The sequence below is a fragment of the Salvelinus sp. IW2-2015 genome, linkage group LG6.2, assembly GCF_002910315.2.
Source record: "Salvelinus sp. IW2-2015 linkage group LG6.2, ASM291031v2, whole genome shotgun sequence".
NCBI classification, from domain to species: domain Eukaryota; kingdom Metazoa; phylum Chordata; class Actinopteri; order Salmoniformes; family Salmonidae; genus Salvelinus; species Salvelinus sp. IW2-2015.
The window spans coordinates 2,702,085-2,720,319 of NC_036846.1; the positions used below are offsets into that span (position 1 = coordinate 2,702,085).

An 18,235-nucleotide genomic window follows, 5' to 3' on the forward strand; every position below is an offset into this window, starting at 1 on the left:
AGAAGAGGAAGAGAGACACACACTTGCCGAGAGAGAGAGACTTGCCGAGAGACGCGCAGAACTCTCCCAGAGACGCGCACTCTCCCAGAGACGCGCACTCTCCCAGAGACTGCCGAGGGCGAGAACGCGCACTCCCCAGAGACTTGCCGAGGGCGAGACGCGCCACTCTCCCAGAGACTTGCCGAGCGAGACGCGCACTCTCCAGAGGACGCACGAGACGCGCACTCTCCCAAAGATTGCCGAGGGCGAGACGCGCACTCTCCCAGAGACTTGCGGCGAGGCGCACTGAGGCAGACACTTGCCGAGGGCGAGACACTTGCCGAGGCGAGACACTTGCCCGAGGCGAGACACTTGCCGAGGGCGAGAGCACTTGCCGAGGGCGATGAGAAAGAGACTTGCGAGCACGCACAGAGAGAAAGAGCGATTCACTAACATGCTGACCACATCGCTCTTGACCTGCGCAAGCGTTTCAACGAGTCAGAGACCCGCTGCAAGTGCTGCCTCCCATCTCCTTGTGTTGGTTTTTTAGGAGCATATACCCACGTGGTAGTGAATGATTAACTCAGGTCCACCCTCCAGTCCAGTTGGTGGTGGTAACGTACCTTAAAGTTGGTGACCAACCACCATATAAAGTCCAGAGAAGCGAAGTAGCCTGAAGGAGGAGAGTTTACTAGAAAACTAACTTGGTTTACCCTTTTTTCTGTAGATTAATTGTTAGTAGGAGACCTTGTGCATTTCAGGTAAAACAACACCCAATGTTTATATCCCAGGATAAATTAGCTAGCAACAGCAAGCTAGCTAGCTAAATTGCCATAGATTTATGCTTTTCAACCTGTCCCCAAATGAAATAGTTGGTAGAAGATATTTCAACCTCCGTGTCCTGATCGCATCTGTTGTGGATGTACAAAATCAACATGCACACGTGGGTGCGCCAGCGGTCTGGTCAGCATGTTAGGTATAATAGAGGTAAAAGGAAAAAAGAGGGGTTGTGTGTGTTTGGATTCTGTTGGCCCATTTGCATAAGTCTCTGGGGAATTGAAAGGTGCAGGTTTGACAGAATGTTAAGTGTGTGCGTCTCCCTTCCCCCCAAGTGACATAATGGTAGGCTTGGGAGGGGGGGGGGGGGGGAACTGGACGTAAGGATAAGGCTGGATTAGTAGGACAACCACATACCCAGGCTAGGTAAACAACGAAGAGTGCGCGCACACACCACACACACGTAGAGGCCACATACACACGCAAACAACTTCTTACAAATCATGACCTCGCCATTTGCACATTTACATTGCAAATGCTCCTTCAAATCTAACTTGTATACACTACACACTCCAGTACATCTACTGTACACACAGTACACAGAGATGAACCCACTGATCACTACTCAAACAGGTAAAGGTCACAGTGAATAAAGAAACAGAGGCGGCTGAGGAGGAATGATTGTGACTACAGGAAAAGGAGGAACGAGCACGCCCCCCATTCTTATCGACGGGGCTGCAGTAGCAGAGTTGAGAGCTTCAAGTCATTGGCGTCCACATCACCACAAAACTAACATGGTCCAAGCACACCAAGACAGTCGTGAAGAGGGCACAACAAAACCTATTCAGGAGACTGAAAAGATTTGGCATGGGTCCTCGATCCTCTAAAGTTTCTACAGCTGCACCATCGAGAGCATCCTGACTGGTTGCATCACTGCCTGCTGGTATGGCAACTGCTCGCCTCCGACCGCAAGTACTACAGAGTAGTGCGTACGGCCCAGTACATCACTGGGGCCAAGCTTCCTGCCATCCAGGAACTCTATAACAGGCGGTGTCAGAGGAAGCCCTAAAAATTGTCAAAACTCCAGCCACCCTAGTCATAGACTGTTCTCTCTGCTACTGCATGGCAAGCGGCACCGGAGCGCCAAGTTCTAGGTCCAAGAGGCTTCCAAACAGCTTCAACCCCCAAGCATAAGACTCCTGAACATCTAATCAAATGGCTACCCAGACTATCTGTATTGAGCACCCGCCCCCCCTCTTTTACACTGCTGCTATACTCTGTTGTTACCATCTATGCATAGTCACTTTAATAAACTCTACCTACATGTAAATATTACCTCAACAAACCGTACCCGGATATTAGTCCTCACTATTTTATTTTACTGCTGCTCTTGAATTACTTCTTACTTTTATTCTTATCTGTATTTCTTTTACTGCATTAAGTAGTAGGGCTCGTAAGTAAGCATTTCACTGTAAGCTGTTGTAATAAATCATAAAATTTGATTTGATTATGCCGCTAAAGACAGCAGAGGCGATGAACGTTGTCAATTACTAACAAGCTCAGAGTTCAGGACCAGAGCATATCGCCAACCCTGTGCCTGCTGCTTCCCAGATCCCATTAGTCCTAGTTCCTTCTGGTTCTTCCAGTGGAATTGAGCCAAAACAGCCCCATGGGGTTCTAGTGAATTGCCATGCCAGTTGTCTGACAGGAACACAGTGACTACCGGGGGCTACTGTATGTATACCAGCCAGTCCTCCGTATGCTGAGCCTGTTACACTGGGATGGGCTGTTTAGACCTTTAGTTTAAGTTACCGTTGCTAGAAAGAGAGGTGGTTTAGTTTCCATCTCCTCCAGTCAGGAGGGGAGAGAAAGAGAGCGTGAGAGAGAGAAAAAAAGAAAGCGGGGGGAAAGGGGGGGGAAGAGCAGATAGATTGATGAGGGGGAGGACCATCGCTTGGCAGATCTCTGGGCCTGATAGAGGAGAGGTGGAGGAACAGAGTGGTGCGGCCGTGAGCACCAAGCCGAGGGATAAACATGTCACCCAGTGCTTTGGCTCAGCCCACTCTCACTTTCCACTCAGCAGTGGAGGAGAGGAGGGCTAGATACACACAAACCATGTACAGCTCTGGCCACAGACACACGCAGTCCCCTTTCACAACTGCCACAAATAGGTTACACTCGCAAACAGAGGCTCACTCTCAAAGCACACACAGGCCTGACCACAGGCTGACTGTTTCCCACATGCCATAAATAGTCAGTTACACCCAGGCCTGATAGCACACACATAATGTAACCATTTCACACTTGCCACAGAGACACAGTCAATTCACACTAACACATATTGAACATAGTCACGAGTCCCAYACACGCACAACTCACCTGCACCAAAAAGATGATGAGGAAGTAGAAATTGGCGATTCTTCTGAACTGTTCAAACAGATTCTTCGGCAGGAAGTTCCACACCGTGTACTGGAAAGACAAGGAGGGAGTGAGAGAGTGCACCAATGAAATGACATGAGAATGAAAAGCACAAGTTCGCAACACAACGTAGGCCTACCCAGTGGATCCTCGGTCTCTGCAAACCACTACTTCTCTGTTCTTTGACATCAACCTCTTGTCAGGGTAGAGGACTAGTAGGCTATAGGAAGAAAGGCTAAGCTAGGAAAGGGATTAGCGGCATTCAATATTCATCAGTTCCTTCCACTCCGGCTCGGTCTCTGTACTCAGTGAGACGGCGCTAGTTCTGCCTTTCTAAACTGCCTGTYACCCAGGGAGCCAGTCCTCCTCTCAGCCCTCGGGGGCCTGCAGGTATTCCGTTGATTCGGATTAGAGATTTATCTCCTTAATTCACCCAGCGCTGAATAGAGAGCAGATTACCTTATCAAGTTGGTGGCAGATCGTGTTTTTAAATAAAAAAATTAAGTGTGCATAACAGTTGATATTCAACACAGAAGCTGACGAGACACTTATCTTGCCAAAATCCATGAGACGGCCCAACAATGCCCCGGTAGTAACTAACACGCCGGACTAAAACATGTGCGCGCACACAAACACACAACAGTGTTGAGAGGGGAATGTCTTTGCATGGAGACAGTGCTGAAATGCAGCAGTAGCAGAAAGAGAACATCTCATTTTGCCAGAGAGAAACGAGTGAGGGGAAAGTAATCAGAGGGGGAGCATGAGTGAGGAGGGCTGGGAGGGAGAGAATATAAAGCGAGCGAGAGATGGCGCAGAGTGAGTAGAGGGGAAAGGAGAGTCGAGGGAGTTGGAAGGAACAGAATGATGAAAGGCAGGCGCATGGTAGAAGTGTAAACACTACAGCCAGGGTAACACAGGAGGACGAGAGACATTGATTGGCCCATTCCCAGTGGGACCCTCTGCGCTACAATAAATCCCACTCTCTCCCCCAGTCCTTCCTCCCCCTCCTATACATGATTCTAAACCCCCAGCCAGCCCTCCTCCTCAGACCCACACCCCTAGCCCTGATTTGGGGGGGGGGGGGTATATTGAATCGCCCACCCTGCCTGCTGGTACATTAAATAGTAGCAGAGTATTTCACGGGCACAGACAGAGCTCTCCTGAGACAAATAATGGCCTTCCATTTGGGGAGGAAGACGAGCATGTGGAGAGGCAATGGGAGGAGAGGGAGCTGGAGAAGACTGCCATTGGAATTCATGACGTGGAGGGAGAGTCGGTGGGAGTGGGAGAGGTGAAAATATTCAAGCATGTGCCAAAACAGACAAGTGTCCACTTGCCCGTTTTAAGGTGTTGTGCAGACCGCAGGTCGATGGTGTAAAAACATGGCAGTATATCTTACCTTGGAAGAGACAATCCTGTTGTCACAGAACTTGGGGGGGATGAAAGCGTCGGTGGTGGGACAGGGCCGGTGGCCTACGTAGATGGTCCTGCTGTCTACCCTCCTCTCGTCCCTACCAAACTGTACAGAGATGGAGAGACAGAATTAGAAGACAAATTCAAAGCCACACACACACTAAATATATTGCTTCAGCAGATATTTAGACTCAACACTGGAACACAGAGGCTAGAAATGTAGATTGTATACAGTCTCCTAATACAATGAACCAGTAGACTAAACACTGGGGGAAATGTGCATCAAGTTCAACGCAAAGAGGTCTTGTGCATAACTTCTAAGGTTCGTAAATGAAGATGTAGTCCACATTAACACATAGGGAGGAAAACAAATCAATGAAAACAGTGATACTGCTCTCACCTCCACGATACCACAAACCAGGAAGTATTTTTTTCATTCTAGGTCGTCGAAAACCATTCCTTTCCTTAAATTGCAAGTCTTGATTAGTCTTTCTAGTCTTTAATACATATTAAAATCAAGGCCATGAACCAAAATATAATATTATCCAGACGGAGGTGCAGAAATAATTACAAAGGCACTTTCCAAACTTCAAATGCAGTGGAGCACCAAAAAGCTGTTTAACACAAGCCAAGGTTTCACAGGGGACAACGGCGCGTATGACATGGGTCAAATTGGGCAAAATGGAGGGTGCACTAGTCCTGTAATGAGTTTCATTTCTTCCCTTTAAAGTGGAGAGTTATTGATGATTTAGCCAGTTATAAAGTGCTGCCCCTGGAGAGAAGCGACTGCTCACACCAGATTTATGAGCGCAGTTATCTCCAGTGCAGATATAGACTGAGGAGGAGGCGGCGGGGGTGGTGCCTCATTTCAAATCAAACTATTGGTCTTGTACACATTTCAGCAGATGTTATAGCAGGTGCAGCGAAATGCTTATGTCACTAGCTCCTAACAATACAGTAAAACATCAAACTGAACACAAATAATCAAACATTTCATTCACAAAAAAATAAATAAGAACAGCCTCCCGATTGGTGCAGCGGTTTAAAGGCACTGCATCGCAGTGTTACTACAGCCTGGGGTTCGGGCCGGGTGGCTGCAGGCTGACTTTGGTTGTCAGTCGAACGGTGATTCCTCCAACACATTTGTGCAGCTGGCTTTCCGGGTTAAGCGAGCGGGTGTTAAAAAGCGTGGTTTGGTGGGTCATGTTTCAGAAGACCCACGACTCGACCGTTGCCTCTCCCGAGCCCGTTGTGGAGCTGCAGCGATGAGACAAGATCGTTATCACAAAATTGGGGAGAAAGGGGGTCAAAAAAAATMTAAAATTAAGAAATGTAGGGAAACAAATCCAGTTATCTACACACACACACGTGTATATATAAATAAATTCCAAAATCATGGGCATTAATATGGAGTTGGTCCCCGCTTTGCTGCTATAACAGCCTCCACTCTTCTGGGAAGGCTTTCCACTAGATTTTGGAACATTGCTCCGGGGACTTGCTTCCATTCAGCCACAAGCATTAGTGATGGGCACTGATGTTGGGCGATTAGGCCTGGCTCACAGTTGGCGTTCAAATTAATCACAAAGGTGTTCTATGGAGTTGAGGTCAGAGCTCTGTGCAGGCCAGTCAAGTTCTTCCACCGATCTCGCCAAACCATTTCTGTATGGACCTAGCTTTTTGCACAAGGGCATTGTCATACTAAAACAGGAAAGGGCATTCCCCAAACTTGGAAGCACAGAATCGTCTAGAATGTCATTGTATGCTGTAGCGTCAAGATCTCTTCAATGGAGCTAGGGGGCCTAGCCCGAACCATGACTATACAGTTGGCACTACACATTCGGGCAGGCAGTGTTCTCCTGGCACCCGCCAAACTCAGATTCATCCGTTGGACTACCAGATGGTGAAGCGTGATTCATCACTCCTGAGAACGCGTTTCCACTGCTCCGGAGTCCAATGGCGGCGAGCTTTACACCACTCCTGCCGACACTTGGCATTGCACATGGTGATGTTAGACTCGTCTGGTGCTGCTCGGCCATGGAAACCCATTTCATGAAGCGCCCGACAAACAGTTGTGCTGATGTTGCTTCCAGAGACAGTTTGGAACTTGGTAGTGAGTATTGCAACCAAGTACAGAATGTTTACATGCCATGGCCCTCTGCGGTCCATTTTCAGACATCTGAAAATGTATAAAGAAATTAAACTCAAATATCACATTTACATAAGCAAAGTCCTTGAGCTGGGCAACTCAAGGACATTCAGACTTGTCCCAAAGCCACTCCTACGTTGTCTTTGCTGTGTGCTTAGGGTCCTTGTCCTGTTTGAAGGTGAACCATCGCACGCAGTCTGAGGTCCTGAGCGCGCTGGAGAAGGTTTTCATCAAGGATCTCTCTGTACTTTGCTTCGTTCATCTTTCCCTTGATTCTGACTAGTCTCCCAGTCCCTGCCTCTGAAAAACATACCCACAGCATTATGCTGCCACCGTAGGGATGGTATTGGCCAGGTGATAAGCGGTGCCTGGTTTCCTCCAGACATGACGCTTGGCATTCAGGTCAAAGAGTTCAATCAGACCAGAGAATCTTGTTTCTCATGGTCTGAGAGTCCTTTAGGTGCTTTTTGGCAAACTCCAAGCGGGCTGTCATGTGCCTCTTACTGAGGAGTGGCTTCCGACTGGCCACTACCATAAAGGCCTACTTGGTGAAGTGCTGCAGAGATCGGAGAACCTTCCAGAAGGACAACCATCTCCACAGAGGAACTCTGAASCTCTGTCAGAGTGCCCATCGGGTTCTTGGTCACCTCCCTGACCAAGGCCCTTCTCCCCAGATTGCTCAGTTTGGCCGGGAAGCCAGCTCTAAGAACAGTCTTAGTAGTTCCAAACTTCTTCCATTTAAGAATGATGGATGCCACTGCGCTCTTGGGGACCTTCAATACATACTGCATAAAGGTTTTGGTAACTTTCCCCAGATCTTTCCGTTGACACATTCCTGTCTCAGAGCACTATATACTTATATAGACAGGTGTGCGCCTTTCCAAATCTTGTCCAATCAATTGAATTTACCACAGTTGGAAGCCAATCAAGTTGTAGAAACATCAAGGATGATCAATGGAAACAGGATGCACCTGAGCTCAATTTCAAGTCTCATAGCAAAGGGTCTGAATACTTAACTGTTTTAGATTTGTCATTTTGGGGTATTGTGTGTAGATTGATGAGGAAAACATTTTATTTACTACATTTTTTAATAAGGCACTAACATAACGTGGAAAAAGTCAAGAGGTCTGCATACTTTCAGAATGCACTGTATTAGACTGAGCTTTCCCAAGAATTCAGTAATATATATATATATATATARACACACAGTTGAAGTCAGAAGTTTACATACACCTTAGCCAAATACATTCAAACTCAGTTTCACAATTCCTGACATTTAATCCTAGTAAAAAAATCCCTGTTTTAGGTCAGTTAGGATCACCACTATTTTAAGAATGTGAAAAGTCGGAATAAGAGTAGAGAGAATGATTTATTTCAGCTTTTATTTCTTTCATCACATTCCCAGTGGGTCAGAAGTGTACATACGAATTTAGTGTATTTGGTAGCATTGCCTTTAAATTGTTTAACGTTTTGAGTAGCCTTCCACAAGCAGCCTTCCACAATAAGTTGGGTGAATTTGGCCCATTCCGTCTGACAGAGCTGGTGTAACGGAGTCAGGTTTGTAGGCCTCCTTGCTTGTATACACTTTTTCAGTTCTGCCCACAAATTTTCTATGGGATTGAGGTCAGGGCTTTGTGATGGCCACTCCAATACCTTGACTTTGTTGTCCTTAAGCCCTTTTGCCACAACTTTGGAAGAATTCTTGGGGTCATTGTACATTTGGAAGACCCATTTGCAACCAAGCTTTAACTTCCTGACTGATGTCTTGAGATGTTGCTTCAATATATCCACATCATTTTCCTCCCTCATGATGCCATCTATTTTGTGAAGTGCACCAGTACCACTTGCAGCAAAGCACCCCCACAACATGATGCTGCCATGCTTCACGGTTGGGATGGTGTTCTTCAGCTTGCAAGCATCCCCCTTTTTCCTCCAAACATAACGATGGTCATTATGGCCAAACGGTTCTATTTTTGATTCATCAGACCAGAGGACATTTCTCCAAAAAGTACGATCTTTGTCCCCATGTGCAGTTGCAAACCGTAGTCTGGCTTTTTTATGACGGTTGTGGAGCAGTGGCTTCTTCCTTGCTGAGCAGCCTTTCAGGTTATGTTGATTTTGGATTCCTTTTACTGTGGATATAGATACTTTTGTACCTGTATCCTCCAGCATCTTCACAAGGTCCTTTGCCGTTGGTCTGGGATTAATTTGCACTTTTCGCACCAAAGTACGTTCATCTCTAGGAGACAGAATGCGTTTCCTTCCTGAGCGGTATGACGGCTGCGTGGTCCCATGGTGTTTATACTTGCATACTATTGTTGTTTGCACAGATGAACGTGGTACCTTCAGGCATTTGGAAATTGCTCTCAAGAATGAACCAGACTTGTGGAGGTCTACAATTTTTGTCTGAGGTCTTGGCTGATTTCTTTTGATTTTCCCATGATGTCAAGCAAAGAGGCACTGAGTTTGAAGGTAGGCCTTGAAAGATATCCATAGGTACACCTCCAATTGACACTAATGATGTCGATTGACCTATCAGAAGCTTCTAAAGCCATGGCATAATTTTCTGGAATTTTCCAAGCTGTTTAAAGGCACAGTTAACGTAGTGTGTGTAAACTTCTGACCAACTGGAATTGTGATACAATAAATTATGAGTGAAATAATCTGTCTAAACAATTGTTGGAGAAATTACTTGTAATGCACAAAGTAGATGTCCTAACCGACTTGCCAAAACTATAGTTTGTTAACAAGAAATTTGTGGAGTGGTTGGAAAACGAGTTTTAATGACTCCAACCTAAGTGCATGTAAACTTCCGACTTCAACGGTATACAGTATATGTTGTGTGTATAAACAGTAACTGAAATGTGATGTCAGTAGTATAAATATTAGAATGAGATTAAGAAAATACAGTATTTAAATACACGGTATAAAACCCCATGGCAAATTTTTAAGAATTGTGTCAAATTAGCTTACACACACACGGTACTGTAGACATTATGGACAATGTGTGAATAGAAAAGGTGTACAGCAGTAGTTATGTAGGATGAGCCATGACACCAACACACTGTGCTCGGTTGACCAAGGCCCTATGACTGCTCACATGTCAGAGAGAAGACAGAGTCAGGTTGGGAGACCTTGGTACACAGGGTCAGCAGGCAGAAGCAGCCTTCCCATTTCCCCCAGCACAAGGTCACTGGTACACCGGGCATTCATCTTCCTTAAAATGACAGCCTGGGTGAAACAAGGCAAGAGCTAGAGAGTAAGGGAAGACTCTTCTCCCCCCAGCCAACCGGACTATGCAGGCAGGCCACGTGGGAGAACCAACTTATCAAGGGCATTCGTTTGCTCTCTTTCCAGTGGGCTTGGGCTGAACAGCCACCTCCTCAGGAGAACAGATGAGACAGGGCGTGAAGGCGGGCTAGTACTCTCCCATCCAKCCTCCTTTCTCCACTTAACTGGAGACGAAACCCCGTCTTTACCTCTGGCCCATGATTCCCCAACCACTGACTCTTATAGCACCTCCACTCAACAGCCCCCCCAAAGCCCCAGACCATACACTGTGGTGTTCCTGCCTGGCTAAAAGCACTAGCTCCACAGCTATTCCAGATGGAGGGAATTATTAAGGCTATCCAGCTCCAGGAGCTCTAATGCACTGGGGCCAGGGCCATGTGTGCTGTTCACAGCCGCCACTGACAGACAGCTGATCTCATCCTGGACCAGTGCCARGGTACCTTGGAAGTGTGAACAAAGGCCATCTGGACACAGCGCTGTCCACCGACTATACTGGGGGCAGGTTAGATCAAAGCACAGACTTGAGTCTGGGGAGCTTCATTAGCTATGCATACGAGGAAAAACAGCCTACCTAAGACAGACGCTTATGCAATCACTTGTTTCTCATTAAAAGGTTGAGTGAAATTCCCAAAGCAAATGTCTCCCTGTGGAGAAATTCTGATGCAGACATTACTTCTGCTTCCCAGACCGGGAAGAGCCAAGAGACTGCATTATGCTCCGTCAGGCATGAGCGAGAGGCAGTGTTGTTCGCACCCCAGTGTGAGCGTCAAACCTGTAATCCACTGCACAACAGGCATAGCATACCGCTCCTCCAACAGCCACCAGGACAGACCCGGGTGCCAGGGAAATGAAGGGAGAGAGGAAGCACAACCGGAACCAAGGACAAAAACAAATCCAGGTTTTTTAGCAAACAGGAAATAGGCCTAGTAACTCAAACCTTATGTAGACCACACTACAGATTAGGGAGCCAAAGCTCCTTATTCTTAACAGTTCCCCCTCCAAGGGACCCTCCAGTTACTCAGTGAAGTACACTTCAAAATGGTTTCTTCCATCCTAATAACACCATTAAAGATTGAGCACACAAGTGAGGAAGACAACATATCGCTGAAGAGAGAACATTGGGGTAAAGAAGGGCAGCACAGAAATCACACACACAACTACCCTCCCTGGACAATGCAAATGTCTCGCTGCAAATAAAAAGGTACAATTTACAAAACAAATTAGCCTTGAAGCGGAGAATCCCAGTGAGCTCAGCTTCGACTGTAGAGCCGCTGAGCCAGTCAGCCAGAGACCTCTGTGGGTTAGTTACCGATATCCCATTTTATATCTGCATCCGTCTCTCTCTGGGAGTAATTAACCACGAGAGCAACGTTGTTGCAAACGTTGCCCCAATGTTACGGCCACAGTATGTAACCARAGACTGTGGGTTTGAACTTAAAATCAAGAAGTGACTGAAACCGCCACAAACTGGATTTCCTGGACGCAGACCGAGACATTTTTTGACCGACACAAAGACACTTCAGAGAATACAAATCATGTCTTAAAATGAAATGGATTATTATAAAAAGGACAGGTTCAATGAGAAGCCCTAGGGGTCTGCTAGATAAGGGCAGCTGCTTTGAATGGTCATTGATTTAATTTCAGTTAAAACATAGAGGGTCAGACCGTAGGGCCAAATACATTTTTGCTTTGTTATGTGATCGCAATACTCATCTCCAAAAACAGTGCACGTGAGGCCACGCTATCTATTCCTTCTGCTACACACACACACAGTTGAAGTCGGAAGTTTACATGCACTTAAGTTGGAGTCAATAAAACTCGTTTTTCAAACACTCCACAAATTTCTTGTTAACAGACTGTAGTTTTGGCAAGTCGGTTAGGACATCTACTTTGTGCATGACAAGTCATTTTTCCAACAATTGTTTACAGACAGATTATTTCACTTTAAATTACACCAGCTCTGTCAGGAGAAATGGGCCAAAATTCACCCAACTTATTGTGGGAAGCTTGATGAAGGCTCCCGAAACGTTTGACCCAAGTTAAACAATTTAAAGGCAATGCTACCAAATACTAATTGAGTGCATGTAAACTTTTGACCCACTGGGAATGTGATGAAAGAAATAAAAGCTGAAATAAATTATTCTCTACTATTATTCTGATATTTCACATTCTTAAAATAAAGTGGTGATCCTAACTGACCTAAGACAGGGAATTTTTACTAAGATTAAATGTCAGGAATTGTGAAAAACTGAGCTTAAATATATTTGGCTAAGGTGTATGTAAAATTCCGACTTCAACTGCATATGGGACGGCTAATGTAAGGAAAAAGACAAATTGATGAAATTATAGGCAGACAAGGTAGTTCAAAGCCAATAATGCAAAGCTGCAAAAGCAAGCGTATAGTAAAATTTGCCAGGACGTCAATGTTKGACAGAAGATGAAAACCCATTAGTTACAACATGGAGACGAGATCAATAAAACAAACATGGAACGCTCAATTGAGCCGAGACCCAACTGCTGGGAAATAAACAGTGCATTAGAGGATTGGGTAGAGCTCCCAATTTAACATTATTAGATTWTGCTTTAAAAGGAAATTAAGGACACATTGTAAAACGGGCACGGGCTGGTACGGGAAGAAAAACGCTCGCTACTCAAAACAGAGGCAACAGAACGCTGTATTCAGCTGTTGCCAAACCCCGGATGGTGACTTCACAGCCTGATGACACCGTGCCCTGTCACAACGTCTCACCAGTAACTGACCAGTGAAATCACAACCACAATGTTCCTGTTACAGACAAAAAAATACATATAGGCCTTCTACTCCCCCCCCCCCCATACCTAGAATAGGTTAAATGTCTGAACAGTCTGGTATTTTTATTTATTTTTATTTTACCGTTATTTTACCAGGTAAGTTGACTGAGAACACGTTCTCATTTGCAGCAACGACCTGGGGAATAGTTACAGGGGAGAGGAGGGGGATGAATGAGCCAATTGTAAACTATTGAGAAATTAATTAACCAAAATTCAATACATGAACTGGCGAGATAGTGTTCAAGGGCACCATGAGTTGTTTTGATGCCTCACTAATGTACCAATGCATCTAGTCACCCGTGAAACACTTAATATTTATTACATGCGAGATTTGGTTCTGGCCTGGGTTCCGAGACTAACTTGTTTCTGACTCTGCTGTCATTAAATGCAGTGTGGCTATGGTGCTGCAACCAAATCAAATTCAAAGTACAGCCTAATGGCTTGCATCATGCATTTAGTCTGAATTTCCTTCACCTTCATATTGCTGCTTAGCCTATAGGTGTATAGTATAGTACATTGTCTGCACTCAAGATAAGCCTCTAGTGATTATGCTACTGGCGGTGTAGTGTGCACGGTTTAACTTTGAGCAGAGCTCTCCTCCCCGTCCTGAAAACACGTCTGCTTGGCAGTCGGCCACCACGATGCGAAACACACGGCAGCTAGCTTCTCCTGGAGACCAGCAGATGACAACGGCATGGGGCTTTTKTCACAGCCACACTGCAATCCACACTGCCAAACCTAACCTGGGTCCCCTCAGTGAAGGAGAAGACAAGCACTCTTTATGCCCAACTGACAACACAGGCACACAGTTAACCGCACACACAAAAAAAKAAACAAGCGCGCYAGGACACTTTAAAATTATATAATCAGCTGCCCAGAGAAATAGATGGGCTTGCTGCTTCCGAGGCCTGAATTTCCAAGTGAAATTGACAGAAGGCTAGCTGGGGGGTGCGGGGGTGCTCAGGTCAAGTAGGCGAAGAGAGGCAGCAGCAGCTATGAGCTCCTGAACACAATCCTAAAGTGGATACTGGCTGTTGTCACTTGGTCTCTGTGAGTGAGTGAACATGACAAGTGGCTTGTGGAGACCTGGGAAGAGTGGGCCCTGATATCATCATGATGTACTCTAACAGTCTAAAAAGCCTGTGACTGCAGGTGCTATTGAGGTCAGAAGAATTATATTCTGTAGAACAGAGGGCGTCTCTGGATTTGTTTGGCATGTTAATTGCCTGGATATGGTGAAAATGATTGTGGTCAAARGAGCAAATCAGCTGTTGGTTGCTACATAAACAGGTCTGTAGCAGCAATTTAAACAATAAAAAAAATAAGAATTCTAAGACAAAAATMAGTCAATTTAAAACGTTAGCAATGACACTTAATGTTTAAGGTAAAAAAACAGCAGGAATTAAATGTAGTCTAGGATGTATTCTTTGTTGGTTGTGTAAACTAAATACAGGAAACAGGAGAACAAAACACAGCCAGTCCCCTCAAAGCCCTCTATTGTAAAATGCAATCATAAGCTTGTTGCTGACACTGTATAAGCCTCATAAGGAATGTCACAATCTCTTACTTGCATGTTTAATGACGTGTGAAGTGCAGGGCATGGAGAGAGGGAACACTGGAGACCAACTAGTGTACTTCATCATGTCCTGCACGTGCCCCAACGACACACTACTCGGAGAGCAAAGGTAGCAGCGCTGGGCAAAGGGTGTGTTAATATTTAAAATCAGAGCATCTATTTCAAATAGTTCCGGAAGGAACAAAAATAAATAAATAGATTAAAAGGGAAACAACTTCCTCATACAGAAGAAGTGGAGGACCGCCAATGTAAACACCAGTACAGCAGCTTCATTGTTAGCCCCACAGGAAACAACAAACACGTAGGCCTGTGTGTGTGTGTGTGTGTGTGTGTGTGTGTGTGTGTTTGTGTGTGTGTGTGTGTGTGTGTGTGTGGGGTGTCACCAGGTCTCGATTTATGATTAACTTGTTTAGGCCTGGTCTGACTAAACAGCCACTTATCTAGACAAGGTTTACTACTCTATATTACAGCAGTTACTTCCAAGGGAGTAGGAGACTGGGTCACTACAAGGCTAGCTCAACTGCCATTTAGGCTAGTACACAACTTGCCCTCAGCCACAGGGAAACGAGAGGGGAGGAAACCCCAGAACAAGAAAGCAGATTGAAATGGTGCAATGAGTACACCTGGATAACATGAAGGGAAAAAAACAAACAGCCAAGAATATACAAACTGACTGAACTGCGTTTTTGCTTAACCGTTTTTTGTGAACAATACATAGTCAAAACACAAGTAGCCCATTACAAATGTGGCGGCTGTAATGCAAACGGAATTCATCAAGAGATGGGGATGACTATGTGCGAAAACTGCTCAATTATAAAGCAAATCTGCTCGGTAACAGTGAGTGCGTAATGTTTGGAAACAGGCAACACACGAGGCACCAACGCTGTTATTCACTGCAGTACTTGTGCTGGCACTCCTCTCTCACGCACTCCACCACTTTCACCATCTGACTACCTCTTGCACTTGCTTTCTCTTATTCACTCAGTTTCAAATCACACATTCACCTACTCCTTTTTTCCCCTTCTTTATAGCATTTACTAAACTAAAGTAAAAAAAATGAACACTTATTTTTCTTAACTGCATTGTTGGTTAATTAAGAGCTTGTATGTAAGCATTTCACTGTAAGGTCTACTACACCTGTTGTATTCGGCACGTGACAAATAAAAATTGGATTTGATTCATTTACAGGCTCCAGCCAATGGTTTCCACCAGACTTCAAACCTTGCGTCTATGACTAGCCTACAGTTTAGACTATGTGGCTTAGAGACGTCGTACCATCATGACACCATGGTGTCACCGGCATCACTGGTTCACCCACAAAAGGGCCATTGTAGTTCCTATGCCTCTCCTGACTGCCATTCGCAGACAGTGCTGAGAAGCACCATAGTTTATTATTAGGACAATGGAAACTTGAATTGAGGACCGGTTCGTCCCAAGGAGCTGCTGTTGAATGGAAAAGGCCCATTGTTCCAGTAGCGTCACAGCAAGCTGCAGCAAGCGGACAGTGTAGTGTACGTGTACTGCGGACTGGCCTGCATTACACCGGGGGGGAGAAACTATGCTAGACATCACTTTGGGATCCACCTAGAGCTGAATAGAGCAGTCTAGTAAGCTTTTGACAGATGTTGTGCTGCTGACTATTGGGGGAATGTTTTTCCAAGACCTTAGACATCCCTGTTGTGAGACAATAGCCCTAACAGCTGGCCATAAGAAAMATATTTTTCTTGAAAAGGGAGATTGACAAGTGAGTCATACAGGATGTGCGTACTAGGGACGTAAAGATTCACAGATAAACATCTTAACTGGGGACCTAGAGTTGAAGTCGGAAGTTCACATACAATTAAGTTGGCGTCATTAACACTCCACAAATTTCAAAGATCTCTACTTTGTGATTGGCAAGTAATTTCTCCAACAATTGTTTACAGACAGATTATTTCACTGTATCACAATTCCAGTGGGTCAGAAGTTTACATACATTAAGTTGACTGTGCCTTTAAATTCCAGAAAATTATGTAATGGCTTTAGAAGCTTCTGATAGGCTAATTGACATAATTTGAGTCAATTGGAGGTGTACCTGTAGATGCATTTCAAGGCCTACCTTCAAAGACCTCAGAAAAACAATTGTAGACCACCACAAGTCTGGTTCATTCTTGGGAGCAATTTCCAAATGCCTGAAGGTACCACGTTCATCTGTGCAAACAATAGTATACAAGTATAAACACCATGGGACCACGCAGCCATCATACCGCTCAGGAAGGAAATGCATTCTGTCTCCTAGAGATGAACGTACTTTGGTGCGAAAAGTGCAAATTAATCCCAGACCAACGGCAAAGGACCTTGTGAAGATGCTGGAGGATGCAGGTACAAAAGTATCTATATCCACAGTAAAAGGAATCCAATATCAACATAACCTGAAAGGCCGCTCAGCAAGGAAGAAGTCACTGCTCCAAAACCGCCATAAAAAAAGCAAGACTACGGTTTGCAACTGCACATGGGGACAAATATCATACTTTTTGGAGAAATGTCCTCTGGTGTGATGAATCAAAAATAGAACAGTTTGGCCACAATGACCATCGTGATGTTTGGAGAAAAAGGGGGAGGCTTGCAAGCCAAAGAACACCATCCCAACCGTGAAGCATGGGGGTGGCAGCATCATGTTGTGGGGGTACTTTGCTGCAGGAAGGACTGGTGCACTTCACAAAATAGATGGCATCATGAGGGAGGAAGAAATATGTGGATATATTGAAGAAACATCTCAAGACATTAGTCAGGAAGTTAAAGCTTGGTCGCAAATGGGTCTTCCAAATGGACAATGACCCCAAGCATACTTCCAAAGTTGTGGCAAAATGGCTTAAGGACAACAAAGTCAAGGTATTGGAGTGGCCATCACAAAGCCCTGTGACCTCAATCCTATAGAAAATGTGTGGGCAGAACTGAAAAAGCATGTGCGAGCAAGGAGGCCTACAAACCTGACTCAGTTACACCAGCTCTGTCAGGACGAATTGGACAAAATTCAACCAACTTATTGTGGGAAGCTATCCAAAACATTTGACCAAAGTTAAACAATTTAAATACAATGCTACCAAATACYAATTGAGTGTATGTAAACTTCTGACCCACTGGGAATGTGGTGAAAGAAATAAGCTGAAATAAATAACTCCTATTATTCTGACATTTCACATTCTTAAAATAAAGTGGTGATCCTAACTGACCTAAGACAGGGAATTTTTACTATGATTAATTGTCAGGAATTGTGAAAAACTGAGTTTAAATGTATTTGGCTAAGGTCTATGTAAACTTCCGACTTCAACTGTATGCATAAGGTATGAGTGCGTCGGTCTGTGGGACCCAAAACCGATCCAAATGTAGCATGCATATTCAGGAAATCGATTCAAAACGTGATGAATCAACAGTTGAAATTTTTTGTTGCTGAAATGCATTTATTTTTACATTCTGAAAATCTTTTGTGACAACTGCGTCCTCTCCTTTAGTGTTTAACTAAGCATGTAATTGATCTACAAGTAATTTTGCATGCCATAATCCTAGGCAATCAATAGCCTAGTCAAACTGCGCTGACCAACGAGAGGAAGGCCTATTCCTGACCTGGCACATCTGCGCGTCACCGTCAGCATTCAAATGTTCATAAAATGGCTTAGGCAACATTAGGCTTTATTACCGGAATAAAAAAAACATAGCCTAAGCTACTGCCAGACAACTCATCTGGCTATACATGCTGATCAGGGTTTAGCCAACTACATCTTATTTCGATTGTTCAGGTTCACCATCAGCAATAGTTTTGCTTCAAACAATCAGTAGCTATAAAT

The 18,235-nt window shown here is 44.8% G+C and overlaps 1 protein-coding gene across 1 annotated transcript in view; it reads right to left on the minus strand.

Annotated features, from left to right (window-relative positions):
* LOC111965490 (phospholipid-transporting ATPase 11C) overlaps positions 1-18,235 on the minus strand; it is a 71,641-nt gene that overhangs the window by 39,776 nt on the left and 13,630 nt on the right. Inside the window, exons 2-3 of the mRNA XM_023989664.2 lie at positions 4,574-4,693; positions 3,136-3,225 (exon numbers count right to left, since the gene is read on the minus strand). Coding sequence (XP_023845432.2) covers positions 3,136-3,225; positions 4,574-4,693 — 210 coding nt within the window. The remainder of the gene's footprint in view (positions 1-3,135; positions 3,226-4,573; positions 4,694-18,235) is intronic.